At 53.2% G+C, this 27,329-nt stretch overlaps 2 protein-coding genes across 5 annotated transcripts; both read right to left on the reverse strand.

The window, feature by feature from the left end:
- Positions 1-1,008: 1,008 nt before the first annotated feature.
- Positions 1,009-7,808, reverse strand: DMWD (DM1 locus, WD repeat containing). Of its 4 annotated transcripts, none has more exons than XM_079118922.1 (5): positions 7,222-7,808; positions 5,924-6,145; positions 2,725-3,993; positions 1,854-1,928; positions 1,009-1,522 (listed from the first exon to the last, which is right to left on the reverse strand). In XM_079118922.1, the coding sequence occupies exons 1-5, from the start codon at positions 7,660-7,662 to the stop codon at positions 1,475-1,477; spliced, it is 2,055 nt and encodes a 684-aa protein (XP_078975048.1). In that variant the 5' UTR covers positions 7,663-7,808; the 3' UTR covers positions 1,009-1,474. The 4 variants fall into 4 exon arrangements, with proteins under 4 accessions (XP_078975048.1, XP_078975049.1, XP_078975046.1 ...); XM_079118923.1 differs by having other exon boundaries at positions 5,924-6,106; positions 7,222-7,806; XM_079118920.1 differs by lacking the exon at positions 1,854-1,928 and having other exon boundaries at positions 7,222-7,758.
- A 1,723-nt stretch (positions 7,809-9,531) lies between these two features.
- On the reverse strand, positions 9,532-27,171 carry RSPH6A (radial spoke head 6 homolog A; the record flags this gene model as incomplete). Its single annotated transcript, XM_079117420.1, has 6 exons — positions 9,532-9,784; positions 13,321-13,438; positions 14,257-14,401; positions 16,702-17,466; positions 23,438-23,672; positions 26,474-27,171. The coding sequence occupies 6 exons, from the start codon at positions 27,169-27,171 to the stop codon at positions 9,547-9,549; spliced, it is 2,199 nt and encodes a 732-aa protein (XP_078973546.1). The 3' UTR covers positions 9,532-9,546.
- Between the last annotated feature and the right edge of the window lie 158 nt (positions 27,172-27,329).

A 27,329-nucleotide genomic window follows, 5' to 3' on the forward strand; every position in this document is an offset into this window, starting at 1 on the left:
GAGAGTTCATGTGAGGTCCAGAGGAGCCCTCCCACTGCCCAGAGGGGGCCAATCGAGGCTGTGACCCAGGACCTACCCCCCTGGCTCCTGCCAAGCCCCAGTGCTGCAGGGGGCGGGGAGGAGAAAGGGGCTGAGGCCTAGGAAGGGGGGCTGGAGGCCAGGGCAGCTTTTCTTGTGACTCAGCAGTGGATTCCAACTTTGGGACAGTTAAATTTAGCCCCTGGGCCCTCTGCTTCACGCATTCTCCTTGGCAGGAGGTGGGGAAGGGGTGGCAAGGAGAGAATTGGGAGGGGATGCTCTCAGAAGCCAGGGCCAGGGGTGACCTACTGGCTAAAGCCTGGGGGAGGAGAGTGGTGTAGCCAGGCCCTCCCCAGGCAAAGGAGACCCCAAAATAGCTCCTTGGCCCCTGGCCTGGCGGCCACATTCCTGCCCAGACTGGGATTAGAAACAGAAACATTTTGGGGGTGGAGCGGGAAGGCACCGCTCCCCGAGGCTGAGAGGCAGCCAGGAGCCTTTCTTTTCAGGGTGGACAGTTCTCTTCAGGGAAGAGCATGGCCTCCAGTGGCTTCAAGGCGGGCCGGCCTGAAGCATCAGGCAGTTAAAACCTGTCCCCAAGGTAGCTCAGGCTATTCCCTTGGGAGTTGCCAGGGGACAGGGCTTCTGGGCATGCCCTGGAATAGTGGACTGGGCAGCTGTGATATTTTAAAACAACTTTGAAAATGCCCATTGACGACTTTGAAGAGGGGCCCGTGCTGCCCTCTCCCTCAAGACACTGGGTAATCAGATACACTTTTCCCACAGGCCCCCGCGAGGCTGCCACCTCCATGTGCAGTGGACCCTGCCTTCCCCGTCCCACCTGCGGCCTCGGCTCTTGGGCAGCTGGGGGCAGCCTGGCTGCTGCTTCCTTTTGTAGCAGCCAAACACATGCACACACGCTTCCTCTCACTCCAAAGGGAACCCAGCCGCTGTGCAAACAGGGAACTTTAGTATAAATAAGAGGTCATGGGGGACAAGGAGGGCCCTGGGGGCTTCCATAATTTAACACTCTTCAAAAGCACAGACAAGAGCAAGGGCTGGGCTGGGCTAGGGGGAAGGAGATGGGTGGAACCCCCACCCTGCCCTCTCAACCCAGGGGCACTGCAGAGCTGGGGCTCCTTGTGGGTGGGGAGGCTCTCCCCAGGAATGACCAGTCACATGCTGGGGACAGGGATGTGGGTTAACACTGATGTTTCAATGGAAGGGGTCATTGTACTTGGCAGTGGGTGGAGACGAGGTTGAGGCCCCATGGGAGGCTACATCCCCCATATGTGGGCAGGCCAGTCTGGGGACCCCCAATATTTGTGCAGGACGGGGGACCGGAGCAGTCCTTTCATCATGGTTAGTCTTGTTAATACGTTGATCCGTGAGGTCAGTGGGGAGGGTTATGGCTAGGAGGTGGGGGGCATGGGGTGGGGGACCCCCGACATCCACGGCTTCACACCACTGTGCCACTTGGGGAGTTGCCTGGTTGGGAGGAGATGCCCTGGGGAGGATGAGAGGGAGACAGGAGAGGTTAGAAACCAACTGGACTTCACTTGTCCCCAAGGAGCCAGTCAGGAGTCCTCAAGGCTGCTGCCACCCTGGCCCAGCCCCTCAGTCCAGCCAGACCTGAGGCTGCCGCCCCAGGCTGAGGAACACACAGCTCAGCTAGCTGCCCTGTCGCGGCAGTTGGCCCTTTGATAAAATCATTCAAGTCCTCAGGTAATCCTGGGCAGATGATGGGACTGGGGTAGGATGGAGGGGGGACACTCGGGTCCCCTTCTGACTTAAACCCCTGAGATACTGGAGGGGAAAGAACCCAGGGACAGTCCTACCTCTACCACTGACTTGCTGGGTGACCTGGGCCAACTTCCTTCCCCTGCCTGGGCCTCGGTCTCCTCGTCTGTGAACTAGGGAGATAGAGGGGTCTCTTTCAGGACTCAGCCAGATTCCCCAAACCCCACCACCCCTGCCTCTGAGACTGCTCTTGGGTTCGTGGGACACAGAACCCTAACTTCTGAAACCAAAGACCCAAGGAGTTGCAACCCTCAGATCTGGGACCCCAGGTACTGTGCCAGAACCCTACAGAGACAAGACATGGCAACCAGCTCCAAACTCACATAGCTACCCTGGGGGTGCCGGTGTCCACCCCCAGACCATCTGAAAAGCACTCTGCCCTAAGAAGTGATGATAGTCAGGGAAGGGTGGCGACTTGCCTGGGGTGACACAGGGAGCAGAACTGCAGGCCTAGGCCCTGGTCTGCCAGCCAGCCCATGCAGTCTGCAGTGGGTCACATGCTCACAGTATAGACCCAGGCCACAGTCAGATCCCTGGCTCAATCTTGCCCCTGGAGTATCGGCCAAAGTACTTTGAAAGCTCAGCATTTAAAATGCAGATTTTCCATAGAAACAGTGTCTACTTCAAGAGACAAACACTAAGACTGGGGCATGCTGGGCCCATTTCCTGTCCTTCCAGTAGATGGCCACAGGCCCTGCCACCACCTCTTTCTCTCATACCTGGCCTACTCTGCTGACTGAAGCCAAGGGATCTAGAAGCTGTCACTAGGCCTCAGAGGTCCTGTTCTGAGACACTTAACATCTCCGTGCTTGCCCTTATCCCCTGTGGCTAGAGGTTGTGCCAGGGACAAAACCCTCTGCCCACAGCAGCCTCCTCCCAGAGCCTCCTCCTGTGGGGTGGGCGACTCACCGCCTTGCCCGGCCGGGCCCAGGTGCAGATGAGGCCCTCCTGGCAGGCAGTGATGATGCAGTCCTCCAGGAACAGCAGCACGGTCAGCCGCTCCTGGGCGATCTTCTTACACACAAGGGGCTCCAGCAGAGGCACCTCATGGATGCGGGGACACAGTGCAGTGCCCAGCACTTTGGCAGGGTCCAGGCGACTGCGGGGGGCAGGGCCACTGGGCTTGTCACCACCGCCACTGCCTCCACCGCCGCCCCTGCTGATGTTGCCCAGGCTATGGTAGCGCTTGTGTTCCTTCTCGGACCCCCGGTCCCGACGCTCCTGCAGCGTGAGCGTGGCAAAGCGGCCGATGCTGAATGGAGTGCCCGGTTCTGCCGCTGTGCCTGGGCCGCTGGCCTTGCCCCCACCCGCCGGGTGTGGGAGGCTGTTGGATCGAGACAGGGAGCGGGGCAGGGGGCCTGGGCCCGGCTCACTACCCCGAGAGCTGCCAGTGGCGGGCGGCGTAGCTCCAGGCGTGCCAGGGAGCGTGCGGGTGCGGGCCAGGGGTGGGTGTGGGGAAAGCACATCTTCGGTGAGGTCCCACAGGCAGAACTGTGTGTCCTGGCCCGCCGAACCAAAGCGGTAGGTGATGGAGCCAGTCTTGGGCAGCGGGGAGAGCGGGACTCCCCCAGTGGAGCTGGTGCCCGTGGCCGCAGGCTCCTCTTCCTCTTCACCACTCCGATCCCCATCAGTGCTGGCTGCTGCTGTCTCCTCTGCTCGTGTGGTGTAGGGGTCAAAGGCTACAGCATTGACCCAGGACTTGTGACCATGGCCCCGAGCCACCACTCGGCCCTCAGTGAAGGACCACACGGTGACCAGGTCATCTTCACCTCCTGTCACCACATATCGGCCATCAGGACTCCAGCACACACACAACAGGCCCCCAAAGTAGCTCTTCATGAGCCCCCGCAGGAGCATGGAGTCGAAGTGGAAGACACGCAGGCAGCCATCCTGGCTGACACAGGCCAGGTGTCGGCCATCAGGGGAGAAGGCGAACTCGTTGAGGGGCCCCTCACCGACTGCCCACTTGGCCAGGGGGTTGCGGGGTGCCTTGCTCTTGGCAGCATAGACAGCAAAGCCCTCACCCTGCTTCAGCAGGCTGTACTGGGGAGGGGCTGAGGCGCAAGGATGGCTGACATTGTATAGGTACAGGTGGCCGCTGGCGTGAGATGCCAAGAACAGGCTTTCAGATTCAGGGAGCCATTTCAGATATGTCACCTTGGTCTTGTCAATCAGCCGCTGCAAGGGGAGATAGGCTGGGGTTGGGAGAAGGCTATTAACCCCTAGCCTCCCTGTCCCCAGCCCAGACCCCTCAAGGCCTTGGGACATAATTCAGCTCACACAGCAGCTGTGGTGCCAGGTTCAGCAGCTCCCAGGCTGAGGGAGACCGACACCAGATCAGGGGAAGGCTGGGGAATAAAATCTACCTTTGAGGGAGTTCTATGGAGCCTAAACAACCCGTCTTTGGCAAGGGGACAGTCCTGCCCACCAGAGAACTGTCCTCTTGCCTAACCCTTTCCCCCATCTGCACTATGTCAAGCTTAAAGCAAGAAATTTCACAGAAATGAAGGGATCTGGTCTGTCTGGTTCAGGCTCTGGACCTGGCCTGTGAGCAGCTCACACAGGGATGCCTTGAATACACTTCCTAGACCAATGAATGACAGCCCCTCCTGCCAGCTGCTCAGAACTTTCCAGGCATCTTTGCTCCTCTCTCCTCATAGCTCATATCCAATCCTCGCCCCACAAATCCTGTGGGCTTACCCTTCAAAGGACACCTAGAACCTGACCTCTCCCTCCCACCCAACTCCAGCCACACTGCCAGCTGCCGCCAACCCCACAGAGCCTCCTCCGGGCCTCCAGTGCCTAGCTCTTCTCTACAGTCACCAGAGAGACAGTATTAAATACAAGCCAGCACCTGGCCCTGCCCTGCCTGGGACACGTTGCAACCTCTCTCATCTGGGGTTCCAGAGAGGATCAAGTACTAAAAAGCCTTGAGGCAGCCACTGTGTATGATGGACAAACTTCTCCCCCAGCAGCCCAAGTTGCCTCCCGTCCTGGGAGAGTGAAGAAAACCCTTTCTGTTCTTGGTTTGGACCAACCAAGCTTGTTAAAGGCTTCCATCCACAGGCTTCCACCTCAAGTCGACCTTTCACGACCCCCTCCCCCACCCAGGTTATTATCTACCTGCCTCTCCCCTAATCACTGTTCTGGCCACAGGGTCTTTGGCTGTCCTGCTTCAGGGAATCTGTCCTGGTCATTGCCTCTACTTGAATGTCCTTCCCTGGGCATTTTTCTGGCCTCCTTCAGGTCTTCATTTCAATGTCACCTCCTTAGTACCCTCTTTAAGCTCGCCAGCACCCCTCTGCCCTCCCTGTGGTGCATTCTCCACGGGTCTTACCACCTGCCGACACACTGGACGCTGAGCTCATGCCAAGTGCCTGCTTCCCCAGCCTGACTGAAGGCTCAGCGGGAGCAGGCCCGTCTGTCTGTCTGTTCACTGAGATGTACTTGGAACGATGCCTGGCACAGGATAGATGCTCAATAACTATTTTGTGAATGGATGAGCTAATGAATTTTTAATCCATTCACTCTTTCACTCGCTTCCTTCAGCCATTCATTCTGAGAATATTTATGGAACACCTTCTCTGAGAAAGAGATACAGGACGAGAGCCATTCCTGCGTGCAGATAAGGTCACTTGCTGGCATTTCCTCTTGAGCCAAGTTGGCCCAGATGCCAATCTCCATGTTAATTTTACAACAGTCTTCTGAGTTAGGGATGAGAAACAGTTTTACAGAGGAGGAAAACTGAGACCTGAACAATCACCTTCCTGAAGTCACAGTGAGTAAATGATGCAGAAAGGGAACTGAATACAAAGCCCAGAATTTGCAGAGCAAGACATCAAAAAAGTCCCAACCAGTAGCTGGCCTCAGTCCTCTAATCTGCAAAATGGGCACCATAATTTCTTACCCTTCTGTTGATGAAAATTCTAGGAGTAAAGTGTTCAGTACAGCGCTAACATGACAGGAGGCCCTGGCATAAGGAGAGAGCATCCCATTCTTCACCTCCTCCCCACCTGCCCCTCAGGCCTACAATGCTCTCAGGAAGTTGCCTATGGCAAATAGCATGTGAGTGGGAGGGAAAAGGAGCACGTTTGGGGTCTGCGATCACCTCCTCGTTGAATAGCTTGCTGGTGTCCTTCTTGATGAGATCCAGGTACTGCACCTGGCCGGCTGAGAAGCCCACCAGCAGGGAGATGGTCTCTGTGGCAGCAGTGAACTGGTTGAAGTCATGGCAGGTGGGCTGGGTGCCCTTATAGATCCGCTTGTCAATGGGTTTGTTGAGGTCAATGGACTTGAGCAGTGGGAGAAAAGCAGTTAATGATTTACACCACTGAGAGGAAGGAAGAGGGTGCTGGGGTTAGGGGAAACCACCAAGAGGAAGCAGGGTTAAATCCCTGAGGGAAGTGGGCAGGTGGGTGGGGAGGGAGGGAGCAACCACAGACAGGAAGGGGAGCAAAATATATCTATCAGATTGGGGGTGGGGTGGAGACTAGAAAGATACTTCCAAAGATCACAGTGCCATTCCAAAGTTGGACCCTCCCACCCTGAATTTAGGGACATCCTTGCTTACAGCCATCAGAGTTCAGGTCCCCACGGTCACTGAATTTCGGTTCTTTTCCAATCTTCCCAGCCCCCATAACCTCAGCAACTCCCTTGGGGCTTAGCACAATATTCCAAGACCCCAAAACCTCAGGGTCACCCAAGTTCCAAGGACTTTAAAACCAAACATCCCAGAATTCCCTTCAAAGCGCACAGTTCAGGGACCCATCAGCTCTCACGTTCCCTCACATTTTAGATACATTCATTTACTTCTGGGCTTTCAAGATCTCCATCTCTCAAGAGAGCTCCCATCCTCTGGGAGCTACATCACTTTAGAGATGCTCATGACCCCTGAGGATTTCCCATATCAGGGCCTCCCATCACCTCAAATCTCCCATCAGCTTAGATTCTCAATTCCTCCAGGCCCCAATTTTCCTAGGATTTCATTCACCTATTACCTCTAAGATCTCTATCACTTCCAGAATCCCCCTCCTGGGCTCCCCATGTCTCAAGAACCCCCTCCAACACCTCAGACTGCCAAGATTTATGAGTTGCCCATTTCATCTGCTCCTGATCACCCCAGGATTCACCATCACCTGCTACCCCAGAATCCAGGAGAGGGACCCCATATCATTTCAAATGTCCCCCCACCCGCGTCCAGAACACACCACCCCCAAATCGCCACGCTGGAGGATTCCCCTGTCACCTTTCAGAATCCTCCATTACCTCCAAGAATCCTGTCCCCTGTGATGTCCATCGCATCTAGGATCCCTTTCTCAGGGCCCCTCGCCAATCTGAGGACTCCATCACTTCTCAGGGAACCCCCGTCTTCTCAGCACCCAGGCCCCCACGATGAGGGCGACTCACCCGTTGGCTCCCGCGGCGACAGCACCCGGGGTAGAAATAAAGCTCACGGCCCAAGTTGAAGCAGACGCGGTCTCCTCCTGCTCCCAGCCCCGCGGGCGTGGCGGGAGGCTCCCCAGCCCCGGCGCCGTCGGGCTCCCCGAGGCGCACGAGGCTGAGGCGTACGGCTGGCAGCGCGGGCCCGGGCCCAGGGCCTGCGGGCGGAGGGGATGCTGCCGGGCCCGCAACGCCGGGGCCGGAGGCGGAGGCAGGGCCGGGCGGGGGCTGCGGCGGCTGGGGCGGCGCCGGGGTCTGGGCGGAAGCCGGACCCGACCTGCGCGCGGCGCCGTCGCCGGGGAGCAGCTTGTAGAAGCCCTCGCGGGTACGGAACTGCGACTTGATCTCCGCGCAGTCCCCCATGGCGGCGCCGGGGCCCGAGCCACCCTCCGCGCCGCCCGCCGCCATCTTGGGCGCCCCCCGGGCCCCGCCGCTGCCAGACCGCCGCCCGCCGCCGGGCCCCCTGCCGGAAGCCGGGGCCCGCGCCGGAAGAGGTGGGGTCGTCGCCCTGGCTACGCGTCTTCGATTGGCACCCGGGTCCGGGGGCGGGAAGAGCCGGGCCCGTCGCTCGGGTAACGGTTCTAGGGCTGTGGGCGGGGCCAAAAGATGGGCGCGGCCTCCTTGTCGGCGTCGGATTAGTGGTTGGCTGCAAGGGCGGGGTCCTCAGGGGAAGAGGGCGTGGCCATCTGGAAAGCTCCAGTCCCCAACAACAGCGCCCTAGGAACCGTTTGCCTAGCAACGAAGAGACCCTCGAAAGAAAGCTTCCTTCAGATCTCATCCTTCCCATGACGTCACAGTTGACCCCAGGTGATCCCTGTGTCTTCTTAGAGCTACAACAGTACACCCTACTGACCTCCAGAGTTTCTACTGACGATTTAAAGTCCCTGACTGACCACAGGCATCTTCACCACTTCTGCCCACCCTTGAGGGTTCCCCAAATCCCGGAAGACCCCAGCGTATCCACACAACCCTAAGGATTCCATCTGATCCTAACCCCAAACATCCTCCATATTTTTCACCAACCTCCAATATATCTCCATGACTTCACTGTCTTCAATAACCACACTCCTCCACAACCCACCTCTGCTTCTAAAATGTTGATTCTTGCAATGCCACTCGTGTCCCAATGAGCCACCAGTCATCCAAAGTCTCCCCTCATTTCTTCTGAAGCCCCCCCTGCCCTAACATAGATCTTCCTAAACCCATGTACTCAGTGACTTCCCAAATTTTTTCCAAAATGCCCCAGAGGTATTTCACACTCAGCAAGCCCTATGGTAAACTTGGCATCTTACTCCAAATCCTGCATCTCTCCAATTCCCCATCTTAGGGTCACCTGGGCCACAGACAGGGTGTCTTCCTAGATTTGTACCATTTCTTTTCACTCCCTCCCACTTCCAGTCAGGCTTTCTACTGCCTGAATTCCTCTTTCCCAGTTCCTTCCTCTCTACAGACCTGGTCCAAACTCCTCTTCAGCTTCCTAAGACACCACCACCACCACCTGCATCAACCTTGTTTCTGGTCTCCCAGTCTTATGTGTCACCCTTGCTAACCCTCTACCTGGCATGTAGAAGGATTGTTGTAAAGCACAAATATGATCAGGACCTTTTCTTGCTGGAGAACCACCTACGGTCCCTAGTGCTCTTAGGGTAAAGTTAAGCCCCCTGTGATCTGGCCCCTGCCAACTTCTTTCTAACCTTATCTCTCACCACTATCCCTTCACACTAAGTCCCATCTAAATTGAGCTTTGAGAAACTACATCATTACGATACATTGTACTCTCTTGTTCTTGGGGTTTCACACATGCCATTTCCTCTGCGGGGAATGCCTTCCCCATTCTTGATTCTTTGTGAGCTCCGGACCTCTGTCAGTCCTCTGATTCCCGTGATCTGAGTTCCCACTGTCTGGGAGCCAGTCTGTCTTCTATATAGTGTGTGAGTCCAGGAAGGCAAGGCTGGAGCTCCGTGGTCACCTCTGTGCCCGGGGCACATGACTGGGCTGAAAGGAGTCCTGTTAAATGGTTGGATACCTGAATGGATAAACGCAGAAGACGGAGAGTCTCTCTCCCAGGTAATGTCAGTGCCCCCAGCAGAGCCCCACAGCCCTGGCTTGGCATCCAGTCAACAAATGTGATGAACAGATGAATGAATGACTGGCCCTGTTGTGGGGAAATTTTATTTCAAGATGCTTCCTTCCTGCCCTCCAGGGGCAGGAAGCAAATCAATAGTGAAAATACAGCTCATACCTAATTATATATCAAGGAAAGCTGCTGTCCACCTGCTTGGGGAAAGGGGCTCAGTCCTCCAGGTCCTCGTCCTCGTCTTCCTCCTCGTCTTCCTCCTCCTCCTCTGCAGCTGCCAGGGCCTGCTCCTGGGCAGCCTTGAGGGCCTGCTCCTCCTCCACCGTGGGGTCACTCATCTCTGTGATCTCTGGGCCGCTGGGATACTCCTGCTGAATGGGGGCTGGCAGGGCTGGGTTGAAGTTGTCGGGGCTGTACTTGTGGCCCCAGCCAATGTAGAGGTTCTCAAACTTTCTAGAGAGCAGCAAGATACCGTGAAATTCTCTTTAACAGGGAGACCAAGCATGGGGACAGGAGAAACATGCCCACTGGGGTTCTCTGTCCCTTTGTTCATCCAACAACTATTTCCTGAGCACCTGTTATGCACAGGCCCAGGGACAGAGTGACGCTAGTGGACAGTGCTTGAAGTTCTGGAGCACTTGAAACATGGCAATTGGGAATGGAGAACTGAGTTTTAAATTTTATTTAATTATCAAATTTGCCTTGTGATTTCCCCTTTGACCCATTTGCGATTAAGGAGTGTGTTGATTCCTTGTGGAACATTTGTGAATTTCTCCAGTTTCCTTCTGTTACTGATTTCTAATTTCATTCCATGGTGGTCAGGGAACATACTTTATATGATTTCAATCCTTTTACATCAAATAAGATTTGTTTTATGACTCAGTACACGATCTATGCCAGAATGTGTTCTATGACTGCCTGAGAAGACGGTATATTCATAATTTTAGCAAGTTTCAATTTAAATAATAAAACTGATACTCAGTCCCATTATTAGAAAACTTCTTAGTATGCCTCGAACAACTTGGGCACAAGGACCTCCTCTTTCTTTTCTTTTCTTTTCTTTTTTTCTTTTCTTTTTTTTTTTTTTTTTTTTTTTTTTTGGTACAGGGGATTGAACTCAGGAGCGCTCAACCACTGAGCCACATCCCTGGCCCTATTTTGTATTTTATTTAGAGATAGGGTCTCACTGAGTTGCTTAGGGCCTCACTTTTGCTGAGGCTGGCTTTGACCTCCTGATGCTCTTGTCTCAGCACCTGACAGGACCTCCTCTTTCAACTGTGAATGTTGCGAAGTCTGAATACAGACTGCCAAGTCTTTCTGATCAAAATTTAGTCTCCAGATTGAGACACGCTGTGTATACAGACTCCGAAGACTTAGTGTGAAACAAAGAATGTAAAGTAGCTCATTAATGATTTTTACATGATTGATAACACCATGTATTATTTTAAACAGATTTTTTTAGTTGTCGATGGACCTTTATTTTATTTATTTTCTTGCAATGCTGAGGATCCAACCCAGTGCCTCACACGCCAGGCAAGTGCTCTACCATTGAGCCCCAGTCCCAGGCCTCACCATATAACTATAACATTTTAGATAGTCAGGATAAATATGTTATTAACATTAATTTTTTCTGATTATTTTACTAGAAAATTTAAAATTACACATGACTCATGTTATTTATGTTGGACATAAATACAATGGTCTAGGTGCCTGGACACAGCAGTAAATAAATAAGACAAAGTCGCCCTGCTGCCAGTGTTCTGGTATGAGTGAGAAGGGACGCCTACCCTACCAATTCTACCTCTCCAGAGAAGGAAAGAGGAGCACGCAGAACAAGGGGAGGGGACGGAGGGACAGGGAGAGACAGACAGGGAGGGAAGCAGAGAGAACTAGAGGGAGAAAGAGAAGCAGACAGAGACACAGGGTTCCGGGCCTGGAGGGACAGTTTTATTTTGACCTTATTTTCATGGCTTTGCAATTCTCAAGAGTATTCTTGACAATTCTCCAGGGCTCTCTGAGAGCCTTGCTTGGAGCCCCCTAGTCACCGCACGCCCTGGCTCACGTGGCTTTGACCGTCTGGCCTCACTAGGGAGCTTGTTAGAAATGCTGAATCTCAGGCTCTCTCCCAGACACACAGAACCAGAATTTGCATCTTAGCCAGATCCTGGGTGGGTCCTCCACTCACAGGGCAGGACGCTCTGGGTCCAGTGTGGATTTTGCCTGTCTCTCCTGATCCCTCTTTTTTTCCTGCAGAGTTCAGAGCGAAGCATGTTTTCCCTTCCCTGATCCCCTGATCCATGCTCTAGAAGAATGGCAGTTTGGCATTGTCAGTGGGGCCTGCACTCTCCTGGTGGCACTTAAAGACTTTGTCACAGAGTATTTGGCGAGAGGGGAGGGAGGAGTGTTGTACAAGTAATGCCTGTGCTTCCTTACTCTGCTCTGGGGATGGCATCTGTGTCTCTTTTTAACGAAGGGCCTAGGGTCTAATACACAGCTGGCAAATAGTGAAATTCAAGTTTTTGTTCTTTGTGGTAGTGGGGATTGAACCCAGTGCACTTTACAACAGAGCTATATCCCTGGCCCTTTCTTTATTATTTTCTTTTAAACTTGAGACAGGGTCTTGCTACATTGCTGAGGTCTTCCTAAGTTGCTGAGGCTGGCCTCTGACTTGTGATCCTCCTGCCTCAGCCTCCTGAGTCGCTGGGATGACAGGCATGCCTTGCCAGGCTGGCTTGACTCTTATAAAGGAAAAAATAAAAAGTGGCTGGATAGTGGCTGGAGACTGGGTGGCTGGATGGGAGGGTGGGTTACTTGGTGGCTGGATGGGTAATGAGGATGGATGAGCAAGTGGAACTGGGACTTGGGAACCTTGCTTTCAGAGGGCTATTGGCAAACTAGGGCGTGGTCAGAAGAAACCTCCTGGCGAAAAGCAAATGTGCCTCTTCCAAGTTTCTGGAGAAGGAAAAAATAATACCCAAGAATGTGGTGAAGAGCTGGGTGCGGTGATGCAAGCCTGAAATCCCAGTGATTTTGGGGGACTAAGGCAGGAGCTCGGCAAGTTCGAGGCCAGCCTCCACAACTTAGCGAGGCCCTAAGCAACTTAGCGAGGCCCCATCCCTCCCCCCAAAAAATTAAAATTAAACTGTAGCCCAGAGGTAAATTGCTCTGGGTTCAATCTCCAGTACCAAAAGAAAAAAATAAAGAAATATGTGGTTAAAATATCAAGTTACATGAACTCCCACCAGGATTGAACACAGGGTTGCAGCCCAGGTTCACATTCAGAGGGAAAAGGGAAATCTATGAAAATTGTCCTGCCCTCTGGTGGACAGGGTGGCATACACACACACACACACACACACACACACACACCAACTGAGCAGAGGGCTGGGAAGAGCCTGGGATGCATCTAAGGAACTTGAGTGTGTGGCTGGGGTGGGAGGAGGCAGAGGTGACTTCAGTTTGCCCATCTTTTGAGAACAACTGGCGGGGGATCCTGGTGGGACAGATTTCTGCCCCATAGAGAGAAGACCCTTAACTGGAAGACCCAGGGGACCTAGAGGAGGAGTTGGCTACCCCAGAGATGAGACTTCTTGTCAGAGATCCAGCTTTATATCCCACAAGTGCTGTGTGGTCCTAGGCCAGTCCCTTCCCTTCTCTGATCCTCCATTCTTTCCTCCAAGGGGTTCGTACTTTTCATCTGGAATTTGTTTTGTTTAGGATAGAGTCTCTGTTGCCTAGGCTGGCCTTGAACTCTTGGGCTCAAGTGATCCTCCTGCCTCAGCCTCTGGAAAGCTGGAACTATGGGCTCATGCCACTGACTGGGCTTGAGATTCCTTATTTTAGCTACAGGGAACCCCTGGGAGCTGAGGAGGGTCAGTCCTGGCGACTCCTAAGGGGCTCTCCCAGGCTCTGCCCGCCCCCGTCAGCTGCCCAGGCTCTGAGGAAGTCCTAAGGGGTCTCCTGCTGAGAGGGACAGGGAGAAGACCTACTTGCCACTGGCGTAGGTGTAGGCCCCTGGCCAGAGGTTGGAGCGCACCACGGCCACCGAGTACTGTGGGCAGAGGCTGCAGGACAGGCGGGTGGTCCAGGGTGACAGGTGCATGATTTCTGCAGTGAAGAAGTGGAGCGTGGTGGTGAGGTCAGGGGTCCTGGGCCCTGCACGACCTTGGGGACAGGAGGTGTGGGGAGCAGGACGGGAACAAAGCTGCAGGGCTGGAGGGGCTCAGGCAACTGCACGCAGGGCATGGGGACACCTGGTGACAGTGTCTGCAGTGCACGCTGCAGTGTCTGGCCCCAGCTGGCCCCAGCGATTCTGCCATCAGCATGGAGCCGGCTGCTGGGGGAGGGCACAGGCTCCAGGCTCATGGAATGCAGGTTCACATCCAGGCTCTGTCCCCTCACCCGCTCCAGCCCCGCCTTCCTCTTTCCTTTAGGTGCCTCAACCTCAAGAAATCGCTGTCACCTGGCACAGTGGGGCACGCCTGTAATCCCAGCCGCTGAGGCAGGAGGATCACGAGTTCCAAGCCAGCCTCAGCAACTTAGCGAGACCCTGTCTCAAAATGGAAAATAAAAAGGGCTGGGGATGTGGCTCAGTGGTTAAGCGGCCCTGGGTTCAATCCTTGGTACAACAAACAAACAAACAAACAAACCAAAATCCCTGTCCACTTGTCCAAAGTCTAGCCTGGGTCTTGCCTCCTCTGCAGGAGGCTCCCTAAGCATATCTCCCAAGTCCACGCAGGACTCAAAGGAGCATGTCCTGAGCTGAGGGCCGTTGCAGGTGCCAGGTGTGACAGGGCCCACGGGGAGGCCAAGAATGATGCCCATTTTACAGATAAGCGTGCTGAGGCCTGGAGAGATGGTCACACTGATGGCCCCCGGCAGTCTACCTGCCCAGCCCTTCCCCAGGCTCCCGGTGGAACCCCTACCTGCATCCTCGGAGAGCGGCGTCAGCAGTGGGGGCCCGACCTCCTGCTCCACCTCCTCCATCCCCTCATCTGCCTTCTCTTCCTCCTCCCCCAGCTCTTCCTCCTCCTCTGATTTCTGCAAAGGGTTCACCCAGGTACAGCGGCCCTAAGGGTGGAGGAAAGGTCAGGTGACATCGCCAGTGGCAGAGGCCAGCCTGCACCAGGGGAGGAGGGGGCCAGGCAGGACACTGGAGCACTGGCCCTGTCCTCAGAGACCCAGGAATAGGCAGGAAGACAGGCTTAGCCACCAGGCAAGGGGCCGGGAGATGATCCTGGTGAGGTGGCGCCTCCTGCCTCCCATTGACTAGGACCCCCATATTCATTCTTTCACCAGAGATTGAACCCAGGGACAATTAATTAATTACTGAACCACATTCCCATCCCTTTTTATTCTTTATTTTGAGACAGGCCTTACTAAGTTGCTTAGGGTAGCCTTGGACTTGTGATCCTCCTGCCTCAGCCTCCCTAGTCTCTGGGATTACGGGTCATTGATCACATATTTAATGAACACCTGCTACATCCAGGCCCTGCTCTGGGTGCTGGGGATTCATCCTTGAGCAAAGACGACTCAAAATTTCTGCTCTCAAGTGGCTGATACTTGGCAGCCCGTGTCCTCTCTCTGCTGGTCTGTGGAATGGATGTGTTAGGGGAACTGTCACTGGATTGCTGTTGGGTTCCACAGACACTCAAGAGCCAAAGAATGCTGCTGCTTCCACTTCCATCTCCTGCTCTTCCCCTTCTTCTTCTTTTTTCTTCTTTCTTCTTCTTGTGTGTGTGGGGGAGGGAATGGAGTTGGAATTCAGGCTGCTATACCACTGAGCTCCATCCCCAGCCCTTTTTTATTTTGAGATAGGGTCTGGCAAAATTGATGAGGCTAGCCTCCCACATTCGATCCTCCTGCCTCAACCTCTCAAGTTCCTGGGATGGTTGGAGTGAGTCTCCCACCTGACTTGCTGAATGCTTCTTGAATGAATGAACCCAAGTGCACGGCAGAGAGCAGATTCCTGTCTCATCACCGTGGAATGGGAATGATGATAGTTGTATTGATCTGGAAAGGACTTATTTGACCGGGCACAGTGGTGCTCACCTGTAATCCCAGAGACTCTGGAAGCTGAGGCAGGAGAATTGCAAGTTTAAGGCCAGCCTCAGCAACTTAGCAAGACCTTGTCTCAGAATAAAACTAAAAAGGGCTACGGATGGAGTTCAGTGGTAGAGCAGCCCTGGGTTCAATCCCCCATACAAAAAAAGAAAAAGAAAAAAAAAAAAAGGAGGGGAGTTATTTAGATTCAATAAAACATAAAGTCAATAATTGTTTAATTAATTAAAAGTTCCTAGCACCCAGCAAGTGCTTCCTTGAATGAATAAATGTACGAATATAAAGTTGGGACACACCAGGCATGTAATAAATGCAGGTTCATGACCTGCTGTTCACGACTTTAAAATCTGAAAAGCTCAGAATGCCAAAAATGTTTGAAGGCTGGGCTGTGGTTCATGCTAGAACACTTACCTAGCAGGCCTGACACCCTGGGATTGATTCCCAGCACCACAAAGAAGAAAAAACAAAAACTTTTTCATAAGCCATTTGGTAGGTTAGGAGCCGGGTGCTCGCCTATAATCCCAGCAATTGGGGAGGATGAGGAAAAGGACTGCAAGTTGAAGGCCAGCCTCAGAAACTTAGGGAGTCCCTGTCGCCATTAAAAGAGAGGGGAGGGCTGTAGCTCAGTGGTAGAGTACTTGCCTAGCATGTGTGAGGCACTGGGTTCCATCCTGAGCACCACATAAAATAAAGGTATTGTGTCCATCTACAGCCAAAAAATTTTAAAAAGAAAGAAAGAAAGAAAAGAAACAGTTGGGGATGTAGCTCAGTGATAGAGGGAGCATGATTACTAGTACAAAAAAGTGTGTGTGTGTGTGTGTGTGTGTGTGTGTGTGTGTGTGTGTGTGTGTGTTGGCAGCAATTTGAGCTGATGAGAGGTTACTCTAATTTGCTGCAGAAATATTGATGCGTTCAACTATGGGCTGGGGAGGGTCCCCCTGCCCCTCGCCTGATGTATTATATATGGTACGTGCAATGAGCAATCTTTTTAAAATATGAAAAAATTCTGATCTCCAAAACGCATCTGGTGTCAAGCCCTTCCAATGGGCGTGATCAACCAATGCCTGTTGAATAAAGGAAGGAGGGGATGGGAAGGAGGATGGATGGGTGCGTGGCTGGGCGGATGGGTGGCTGGATGGGTGGGTGGCTGGGCGGATGGGTATGTGGGTGGCTGGATGGGTGGGGAATGGATGGGGTGGTGAATATTATTGAACACACGCCCAGCAAGGTAACAGCTCGATCCTATGGCGGATCACACCTGAGCTACCCAGCTCTGCGCTGGGCGCAGGGGTGGAGCCCCAGGTCCTCACCTGCGGCAGGATGTGCTGCATGTGGTGCACCCAGTTGGCCATGGAGTCCACCATCTCGAGCACGGGAATGCCCTCAAAGTCCGGGTTCTCCTCGAATGAGTCGCGGCCCGCGCCGCCCTCCTCCTCCTCATCGCCCTCCTCCTCGCCGAACTGGTAGAAGCCGAGCGGGCTGATGTGCGTGGCGGCCGAGATGCGCGCGATCTGGGCGCGCAGGTAATTGGCCTCGTTGCCGGGGAAGGGCGGGTAGCTGATGACCGGCGCGTCCAGGTAGCCGGTGAAGAACTTCTTGATCTTGCGGGCGTGCACGATCTGCGCGGGCGTGACGTGCGGCAGCCGCGTCCACGGCCGACCCGGCTCGTTGCACACAAAATACAGGTACTTGTTGGCGCCGGTGCGGCTCTCCTCCTTGGGGATGACCGGCGGCGGCTTCCACGTGGGCTTGGGGACGACGTCCACCGCCTTCTCCTCGTCCTCCTCTCCCTCCTCCTCGCCGTGTGCCTCCACCACCTCGCCGCCCTCCATCAGCTCCTCCACCTCCTCCTCCTCCGCCTCCTCCTCGCCCTCCCGGAATTCCACCTCGGCCACCAGGTAGCTGCGCTTGAGCCCCAGGATCTTGCCCCAGAAGCGGCACGTGTGGATGGGCTGCTGCTCCACCAGCTGCTTCAGGGCCAGGAAGATGCGGAAGCTCTCCACCGAGCTCAGGCCCACACCCGCCTGCTCGAAGTAGAAAGCAGTCTCCATGATGTTGGGCACCGCCGTCTCAACCTGCGGAGGGCGGAGGGAAGCCGCTGAAGCTCTGCTCCCTAGCCTGCCTGACTCTAGAGTCAAGAAACAGAAACACTGCGTAACTGAACTGCCCGTGATACCGGTTTTGGGCAGTGAATTCAGGGATGTCCTTGGGGAGAGTGTCCCTTGATGGAAAAATAAAGCACACTAGAAGAAAATCATTTGCCCTTCCTTTTCCTTCCACCTTTTTTCCTGCCTGGAATGAGGATGTGAAACCTGGAGCCAACGCAGCTATTTGGGGACCGTGAGGAAACACATGGGAGACAAAATCCTATTCCTTCATAGTGATGGAGCTGAAAGATGGACACTGTTTGATCTGACTTACCTGCTCCCCTTCTTGCACTAGAGAGCAAAGAAGAAACTTTAAATCATGGTATCTGTTACTAGTACCGAATGCACCCCTAACCCTTCTCCAAGTCACGGGCAAATGAAAGTCAAGGCAGGTCTTGAACTGAGGAATCAGTGAGGCCAGAGGATGGTAGTGAGAAGTCCTGCACTCACTGCCTCCTGCTCTGCCATTGCCTTGGATTGGGGAGGACTCAGAAAGGGAGGGAGAAGTACTCAAGAGCTGAGAAGAGGATCCAGCAGAATCCAGAGAGATTCAGGCCCATAATTCAGGGGAAAGAGTGAGGCGTACATCTGGGGTGTGATCTCTGCAGGCCACACACCAAGGCATGGGCCTTTCTCTGGGAAATCTCTGACACGCCCACATCCCTGTCCCTGGGGCTTTTCATTCAGTCAGTCCAGCAATCTTTATTAAAAGACTCAGAAGGTGCCAGTCCCAGGACACTGAGATATATCAGAGAACAAAATAGATGAGATAGGAGCCAGGTGTGGGGGCCATGCCTATAATCTTAGCAACTGGGGAGGCTGAGGCTGGGAGGATCATAATTTTGAGGCCAGCCTCAGCAACTTAGTGAAGTCCTGTCTCAAAAAGTAAAAAAAGCTGGGGTTGGATTCAGTAGTAGAGCCCTTCTCCTTTCAATTCTCAGTATAGTTTAAAAAAAAAAAAAATGTGATTCCACCAGCACTCAATTCAGTCCTAGAATAATAAAGTGTTTCAGGGTTGTTCTAGAGTGATATATTTACCTGCTCCTGTTCCTTAGCACACTGAAGGCTGCCCGCCCCTCTCCCTTTGGGACTGGGGATTGAACCCAGGGGTGCTTGACCACTGCTCGCCGGCCCTGGCCCATTTATTTTGAGACAGGGCCTCTCTTGTTGCTGAGGTTGGCTTTGATCCTCTTGCCTCAGCCTCTCGAGTGGCTGAGATTTCAGGCATGCACCATGACACCTGACATGCCTCTTGATTTCCAGGTACTGAAAGGTCATTCATAGAGTAATAGAACTTATAAAAAGATGGTGAGATAGTGTGGCAGGGTGCAATGGCAAAGTACCACACCAGGTGGTGGCTTAAACAACCAAAGGTCTTGCAGTTCTGGAAGTGGGAAGTCCTAGAGAGATCTAGAGCTGATGACAGCGGTTGTCCCCGGGGCTGCAGGGAGAGCCTGGCCCTGTCTCCCCTGCCTTCTCTGGGTTGCTGGCCACCTTCTGCCTTCTGGGTGCAGCTGTGCCCATCAATCATACCCCGTTCTCCACCTGTGTATTCACAGGGCTTCTCCCCGTCTGTGTCCCACTTAGCACTTTCCGAGTTATTGGGTGATGGGTAGAGACTTCAAGACATGAATCTGGGGGACACAAGCTACCCACAGTCCTGTTAGTGTGATGCTGAGTAATGATGGTCCCTGACGTGGAAGATACAAGCATCTAAGGCCTTCCCTGAAGGGACATATTGCACTCCAAACTTTTTTAAAAGTTCAGTTTTGAGGGCCTGGGCGTGGCTCAGTGGGAGAGCCCAGGCTTAGCCTGCCCAAGGCCCTGGGTTCGTCCTCAGCACCACAACACAAGAACAAAGCAAAACAGAACAAAAAACTCAATTTGGAGCATGGTGTTGAAATGGACGATGGAACCCCTCTTCCTCCCAGGTCTGCTGGCTGACACTACTGCTCACAGGTGTTTGAGGTCTCTCCCTTACCAAGCCCGCCCCGCCTCGCTCCACTGACAGCAGGGGCCTGGCCACTTCACCTGACCCGTGGAAATAACTCCAGGAGGGATGTGCATCTTGCTCAGGCAGAAGCTATAAGAGCTCACGTGCAGCCAGGAAGTTGTGTCACAGCAGACCCTCTGTAGCCAGCTCCGCAGGGACCAATGGCTCAGCCCTTCTGCCAGCCTGGTGGGCAGTCTGCACCAGCCACAAACGCAGCCCGTGGCTCTCGCTGCTGGGCCCTGACTCACACGTCCAGGAGGACGGTTCTTTTTAAAGTGATTCTGGCATTTTCCCTCAATCTGAAACGAAGCAAAAGCAGCTTCACTAGCCCATGTTGCCATCAGAAACTCAGGCGCCAGAGTCAAAACCGGACCGTGACTTGCCATCCTGCGGCTGGGAGGGAAGTTTAGGGAGTAGATGTGGCCAACTCTTCTGGGTACATGCCTGGCCCATGAACCCACTTCCATCCCTTTCCTGGGAAGCCCCCATACACGGGGTCCCCCAAATGGCAGGTCAGGCTCTGCTCTGTGGCTGGACAGCTCGGATGGCACCCATTGCCCAGAAATCATTTTCTGGGGTGGCTGGGTTTGGACCCAGCTGTTCTGACCCCTGGGGCCACTTTCGTAACTCTCATTCTAAGGTGTCCCTCGACTTCCTGTGGCCTGGACTTTCTTCCCCTTTCTCCCTTCCAGTTACCATACACAGGAAAATCCCATCTAGGATCTGGGGGAAAAGATTTCCTAGTGGCAACTGGGTGGAATTTAAAAAAAAATAACTTTATTTAATTTATTTATTTTATATGTGGTGCTGAGGATGGAACCCAGGGTCTCCCACATGCTAGGCAAGCACTCTACCCCTGAGCCACAGCCTCAGCCCCTGGGTGACATTTTTAAGAAGTTAGTATGAGACTGGCCTGGCGGGGTGGGGGGTCCAGGGGGTGCTAAGCACTGCCATATGGAAGGACAGGTTGGTCTAAAGAGAAAGCAGAGGAGGCAGAAGAGAGGCCTAGAGGTGAGTGTGACTCACTGGGATCCCTGATTCCAAGTTGTGCCTGAGGCCTAGCCCCATCTCTGCCCCTTCTCCACCATCTGCCCACCTTGACTGCCAATGAGATGCAAGCAGAAACTTTCTGGGAAACTTTTGCCCCTCCGATTTTTTTAAAAAAGGGAGACATACAAACAAGCAAAAGCTCCCTCCTTCTCTGGGACACTGCTGTGGATGTCTGGGGCAGTGGCAACCGTTTTACAAACACGAAATGGCAGGCTCAAGAACTAAACTGTGGACCTGATGCAGAAGGTGGGAGGAAAGGGCTGGATTCTTCCTGGTCTCACAGCTTCTGCACCAGCGCTGCCCATTTCCAGACTCACCACCAAAGTGTGGTGATTAAACATTTTTTTCTTGTTTTCAGAGGTGCAGTCAAAGATTTATTTAGGAAAGCAGAGACACATTCAAGGGAGAATGTGGGCCAACTCCAGAGGGACAGACAGCCACAGTGTCTTGCTGAAGGGCTTGGGCTGCTTTTTAATGAAGCACTTGTACAAGAGATAAGCCTTAGTGACTGCAGTGGACAGAGATGGAGTTTAGGTCAGGCTACTATGACGCCAAAAACTGCTCTCCTTGTTTAAGAACAAGGAGGGAGGAAGGGTGAGGGAAGAGGGGAGAGGGCAGCCCTTCATGTCCCTGCTCTGGGGAGCCACCTTGCCAGACTGTCAGCACCTGGCTGTGATGTGTGAGGCCACCTGTTTATTTCTCCAGAATCATATATTCCTAACTTAAAGTGAGCTCTGTTGTCCAACAAGTACAAGCAAGGTGTTCGCTTTCGGAATGTGATTTAAAAAATACTACAGTTAGCCTAAAATTATAAATGTGAGAGTAGTCAGACACTTTTCAAAACAGAGGTACAGGATGGGAAGATGTGCGCTACCAAATACAGCAACCCCTGCTGCCAGGCAGCTGCCAACAGCGCACAGGAGAAGCCCGGCCCGAAGGCCCAGAGGAAAAGGCTCAGCGCAGGCATTCAACAGACCCGAGTCCCTCTGAGCGAAAACAGGTCTACAGGTAGCATTCCTTTTTCTTTCCTTTTTCCCATTAGATTCATGTAGGAAAACAGGGACACACTCAAGGGAGAATGTGGGCTATCGCAAGGGAGAGGTGGTGTCTTTAAGGGTACAGTAAGAAAGAAATGCACATTTGAGGAAGAGCCCGCCATCTTGAGAGTGGGAAGCTTTTGGGGTAAAGCAAGGGACGCTCAAGGGAGAATGCGGGCCATCTCCCGACGGCGAGACAGCCTACCGGTGGCATTTCGAGAATCGAGGGGAAAGACTTAATTATTCTATAAATACTGGTAGGAATTGTGTGTATCTAGCCATTTGGAAGATATAGAAAATGAGAGAATTAAGAGATTCGCTCAGATAAGACAGAAAAACAAAACGCTTAACGACTGATTTCTTTAAGAATCTCTTCCTCCAACCCTGCACGGCCACAAACGCCCACGATTTTGCCATCAACCGACCCCAAATTGAGAACGCCAGCTCCGAGTTCTGTTCTGTTCTTTTTTGGCCCTGGGAATTGCACCCAGGGGTGCTTTACCACTGAGCCACACCCCCGGCGCTTCTTGTTTTGAGAAAGGTTCTCGCTAATTTGCCGAGGGTCTTGCTAATTGCTAAAACTGGTGTGAATTTGCGGCGCACAGTGGCTGGGACTACAGGCATGCGGCACCCGGCGGGCTCTGCAGTCCCAAGGGGGCGGTTCCCCCAGGACCAGGCATTCTAAGGGGGCGGAGAATCTCTCCGCTTACCCGCGCAACGGGGGCGGGCCCTCAGGGAATGGCGGGCTGAGGGGCGGAGCCTCGCTTCCCATGGCTTTTGAGGGGGCGGGGCCCTCGGGGGCTTGGGTTAGAAGCGGTGTAGTTCTCACCCCGGGGAGTGGTGCTCTGGAATTCGAACCTGTGTTCTCAGGGCAGGGAAAAACTGCCCTTCCCGTGTAGGGCCTGGATTCCCGTGTGCGCTCTGCCTTCCCAGGGTCTCATTCATTTGTCACAGTGCAGTTCCTGCCTTCTCCCACCACCCCGCCCCGCTGTGTGCAGAATCCTAGACTCAGAACCATACAAGCAGGCACAGACCAACAAGCCGCACTTACATATAGGGCAGAGGTTGCAGCGTGGGCTTTGGAGGTCATGGCCCTGCCTTCCTTGACCTGTCTTGAACACTTCCTAGTTTAGTGCCCTCTGAGCCTCAGTTTCTTCCTCCATAAAATGAGAACCAAATAATACCTGCTGTACCGGGTTGTTTCAAAAGAAGACTGCTCCTAGATCCCCTAGCAGGCGATCCCAGAGATGTCAGAATTATCACAGAGTCCTAAACAAAAGTTTGTTGACCTGAAAGAACATTTCACCTCAATTTTAAGCATCATCTAATTCTGGAAACATGGGATCCGGGACTTAAGTATTCTGCAGACGGTAGAATGTTCGCAAGTCGCGGGTGGAAGAGTTCCTAGCAGAACTCAGTTGACAAACGGTGAAACTAAGGTCAGGGGAAAGGGAGCGACTGATTCAGAGTCCAGAGGCAGTGAGTTTCACAGGAAAACGTCTGCTGGGCACAGTTATTTTTTGGAGAGGGAGGTGAGGGGATAAGGGGTGGTAGGAGAGACCGGTCTCCATCTCCACGTGACAGCCGGGTCAGCGATCTAAACAGCAGAGCTGACCGGCCTTTCCTCTGCTGCCAAGCCTCCCACCGCGGTGGTGGCAGACTAGGGCGCAAGCCCCTTGCCCGGCGATCAAGGCCTTCTGCGGCCCCGCCCCGCCCCGCACACACTAGACTGGCCTCAGCCAGGACTCAGCACGGGCCGCGCCCTAAACCTGGGTCCCCACTGGTCCCATCTCACGCCTTTCCCCACTGGCTTACTCACCACCTCCTCCTCCATCTCCTGCTCGCCCTCTCCGCCGCCGCTCCGGCTGAACAGCGCCTTCTGCTTCTCTGCGATCTCGTAGGTGGGCTGCATCTCGGGGTCATCCCGCAGCGTGTCCATCTTGGGGTGGAACCACTCCCACTGCGTGGTGCGGTTCAGAGTCTCCAGGATCGACAGGGGGTCCTCGGGCCGCTGGTTCAGGATCTTGGTCAGCAGGTTCACCAGGTGCTCATACCTACCTCCCGTGGAAAGGAGTGGAGGACATAATTTATTCAGCTCACTGAGCCCAATGCTGTTTGCCTGGGTCAGCATCTGGCGTCAGGGACACAGTAGGGAAGAGAAAAGGTCCCTGCCTTGGTGGAACGGATGTTCTAATAATGGAGAGGCCATTGATCACATAGGCAGAATATATAGCACGCCAGGCATGGGGTGGCAATTTCTTTGTTGTTGAGTTTGTTGTTTTTAGTACTGGGGATTGAACCCAGGGACAGTATACTACTGAGCTACAGCCCCAGCCCTTTTATATTTTTATTTTGAGACAGGGTCTCATTAAGTTGCTGAGGGTCTGGCTTTAAATGCTCAAACTGATTTTTAACTTATGAGCCTCCTGCCTCAGCCTCCTGAGGTGCTGGGATCACAGGTGTGTGCCAGCACACCTGGCATGGGGTGGTAATTTCTATTGAGACAAAGCAGGGAATGAGGACTGGGATTACCAGGCATGGGAGATGGTTTGCAATTTTAAATAAAAAGGCCAAGGAAGGCCTCACTGGGTGACATTTATGCTGAGATTGGAATGAAGTTAGGGGGTAAATCATGATGATTTTTTTTTCCCCCCAGGGGAGAGCGGTTTTGGTCAGAGGGAACAATAGGTGGACAGGCTCTGAGACATTATGAGTCTAATATAATCTTTATACCAAAACTCAAGGAAATTTCCATGCTGATCTCATTTAGGAATGTAGATGCTGAAGTTCTAAGCAAAATTCAGTCATGTGCCCAAAGATGATTCCATCAACAATGGTGTTCTAAGATCATGTGACCGAGTGATGTTGTAGCTGTCAGTAGTGTGTGTAAGTACACTCTGTGAACAGTAACAACCAATTAACATACAGGTCTCAGACAATAACCCCACCATTAAGCAATATGTGACTGTGTTAGCAAACGGTACCCAGCAGTTCCTAAAAAGGATGACATGCCACCATTAAATTGAGCTAATAAGACTGCAAAGCTGGACTGATACTTAAGTAATATAATTCATCAGGTTTAAAATGTTACTGTGAAAAGGAGATCATAAGATCATTTCAATAGGTACATAAAAATTCTTCATAATTAAAAAATCTTGTAAGAAATTAGGAATTTGAAAGTTTTTTTTTTTCTTTCTCTCGCTCTCTCTCTCCTTCTCTCTCTCTTTTTTTCAGTGCTGGGGATGGAATTTAGAGCCTCACCCAGACACTCTATTACTGAGCTACAAGATAGCTTTTTATAATCTTAGGATAAAGTGATCTACAACACACATAAACATAATGGTGAAAAATTAAACGTATTTTCCCCCTGAGATTGAGAATAATAACACCTACTTTATCCATTTCTGTGTAATGCTGTTCTGAAGGTCATAGCCAATGCAATAAGGCATGAAAAGAAAAAGGATTGGAAAGGGTAGCAAACTGTCATGGTTTGCAGATACAACTGGAAATATGCAAAGACCTTGGGATGGGGGATATGTCTGCGTGTTGGAAGAACACAGAGATGATTTTGTGTGACTGGAGTAGAGAGGGGAGTTGTGGGATTCCAGAAGGACAGAGTGATGGTAGCATTGTAATGGCTTCCATTCTTGTAAGCCAGGCACGACTATGGGCACTTGAGAGAAATGTTGCATTTGCACAACAGCTATGATCCCCACATTCCAGACTAGGAAACTAAGGTTTAGGAAAGTTGAGGTCAGGAGGTCACACAATGGTGGCATGGTCAGCATCTGAAACTCAGTCGGTCTGATTTCAAAGCATCAGTTTAAGCTCCTGCTGTGTGGAAACCAATTTGTTAGCAGCCTTGAATGTGGTGGAGGGAGACGGGCCCTCAGTGAAGTTGGGAAGGGTAAGAAGAGGTGAGACTGGCCAGGGATTTTCAGGAAGGAAACTTGAAGCTTCCTAGAGTTGAGATTTGTTGGTGGAACACTAAGAAGTTAATTTTGACTGGATTCTAGGGTCTGAGGTAAGAGGGGGTAGTGAGTAGAAATGAACTTTGGAGTGGACAGGACCTTGAAGGCTGTAGTGAGGACCACACCTGAATTTCCTACTGAGGGCAATGGGGACCAGAGGAGGTTCTGAGCACAGGATGGGTGGAATCGGCTTTCTGCTTCAGCAAGACCCATTAGTTCATCAACCTCATTTCCTCCTAATCTTTTTTTTTCCTCCCTTAGTTCCAAAAACATCTTCTTGTGTGTTTCTCACACACAGCAAGCCTCCAGGCCTTCGCATTTTCTGTGTCCCATTCATGGACCACTTTCCCTGCCGGTATCTGGAGTGCTCTCCATCCCCTCCTCCAGGCCCCTGATCAACATACACCCTGTCCCTACACCTTGCCTTTACCATCACCTTACCATCTTTACTGTTTATTGTCCATCTCTCTAGAATGTGAGCTTTATGAGTATCTAATGGAGTCAGAGAGGTGTACTGCTAAGCGCAGGGAAATTCCGTGGATAAGAACCCGGTCTCAGAAGTCAAATCACTTGTTTTGGAATCCTGGCTCTGCTGCACCCTAACTGAGCAATCTTGGACAATCAACCTAACTTCTCTGGTTCAATCTCCTCTGTGGAACAGGGACGGCGCTGCGCTAAAGGCGGCTGTGCGCACTAGATATTATTGTGAGGAGTGCTGGAGAGTGTGTGGTCAATGTGCTGGCTACCATCTGCCCCAACTTCTAGTTGTTAAAGCGTGGAGGGGTCAGTGGTTTTGGGCGAGGACAACCCTGCTTGACTCTTTAGACCCCAGAGCCGAGGCAGGCCCCTCCCACCCCCACCCCTGGCTCCTGGCCACTTCTCACAGGCTGAGGTCGCAATTGATGCTGGTCTGCAGCAAGTAGGCCTTGGCGTTCTGCACCGCCAGCTCCCGAGGCTCGGGCTCGGGCATCTCCGTGCCGAAATTCATGAAGCCCAGCTCCGAGGGTGAGAAATGCAGGGCAGGGTCATCCCTTAGGTAAGGGCCATGTTCTATGTTTTGCATGAACTGTGGGTCATCTCTCTGGTACATGCTGAACTGGCCCAAGACGTTGGCCCCGGGGTAGGTGGGGGATTCCAGTTGCTGGAAGAAGCCGCCTTGGCCCTGCTGCAGCCGCTGCAGCTGCTGCATTAGGCTGGTGGTTTGTTCGCCCGCCTGGGTCCCACTTTCATCCAGGTAAGTCTGCGTCTGGAACTCCACGGGAAAGCCCGCACTCATGGGCTGGTACTCCATGCCGCCCATTCCGCCTTCCTCCGCCTGGAACATGGGCAAGTTCTCATCCTCAGGCAGGTTGCCCCCCTGTGACCAGCGGAGGTTGATCTGGCTCGCCCGGAAATCCTGACTGAGCCGACTGCTCCGACTGCCCCGCTGCTGGCCCAGCAGGACCTGCTGCCCCTCGTCGGGGAATGCCGCCTGGGACTGCGAGGGCTCCCGGCTGCGCTGCCGCTCTGAGACCTGGGAGCTCCTCCGGCTCGAGGACTGCTGCTGGGAAGGGGCTTCGGGGTTGGGCGGTGAGTCCCCCATGGCTCGAAAGGCAGCACGGATGACTAGGAGGAAGCCTTGCAGACAGGAAGGCCGGACCAGTCGCCCGCGGGCACACGCCCCGCTGCGCCGCACCGGCCTCCAAGGACCCGAGGGGTGGGCCGTTACCGGGGATGGCACGGGACGCGCGCCGCGAGCGT

Source organism: Sciurus vulgaris (genome assembly GCF_902686455.1).
Source record: "Sciurus vulgaris genome assembly, chromosome: 17".
Classification (NCBI taxonomy): domain Eukaryota; kingdom Metazoa; phylum Chordata; class Mammalia; order Rodentia; family Sciuridae; genus Sciurus; species Sciurus vulgaris.

What these genes read in the sequence shown, in the direction of transcription:
- DMWD (XM_079118922.1), bottom strand. Translation starts at nt 7,662, where the DNA reads ATGGCGGCGGGCGGCGCGGAGGGTGGCTCGGGCCCCGGCGCCGCCATG. An exon ending in GCAAGCTATTCAACGAGGAG is followed by an intron (nt 3,994 to 5,923) that starts GTGATCGCAGAC and finishes CTCCCCTTGCAG; the next exon opens with CGGCTGATTGACAAGACCAA. An exon ending in GGGCCCGGCCGGGCAAGGCG is followed by an intron (nt 1,929 to 2,724) that starts GTGAGTCGCCCA and finishes CTATCTCCCTAG; the next exon opens with TTCACAGACGAGGAGACCGA.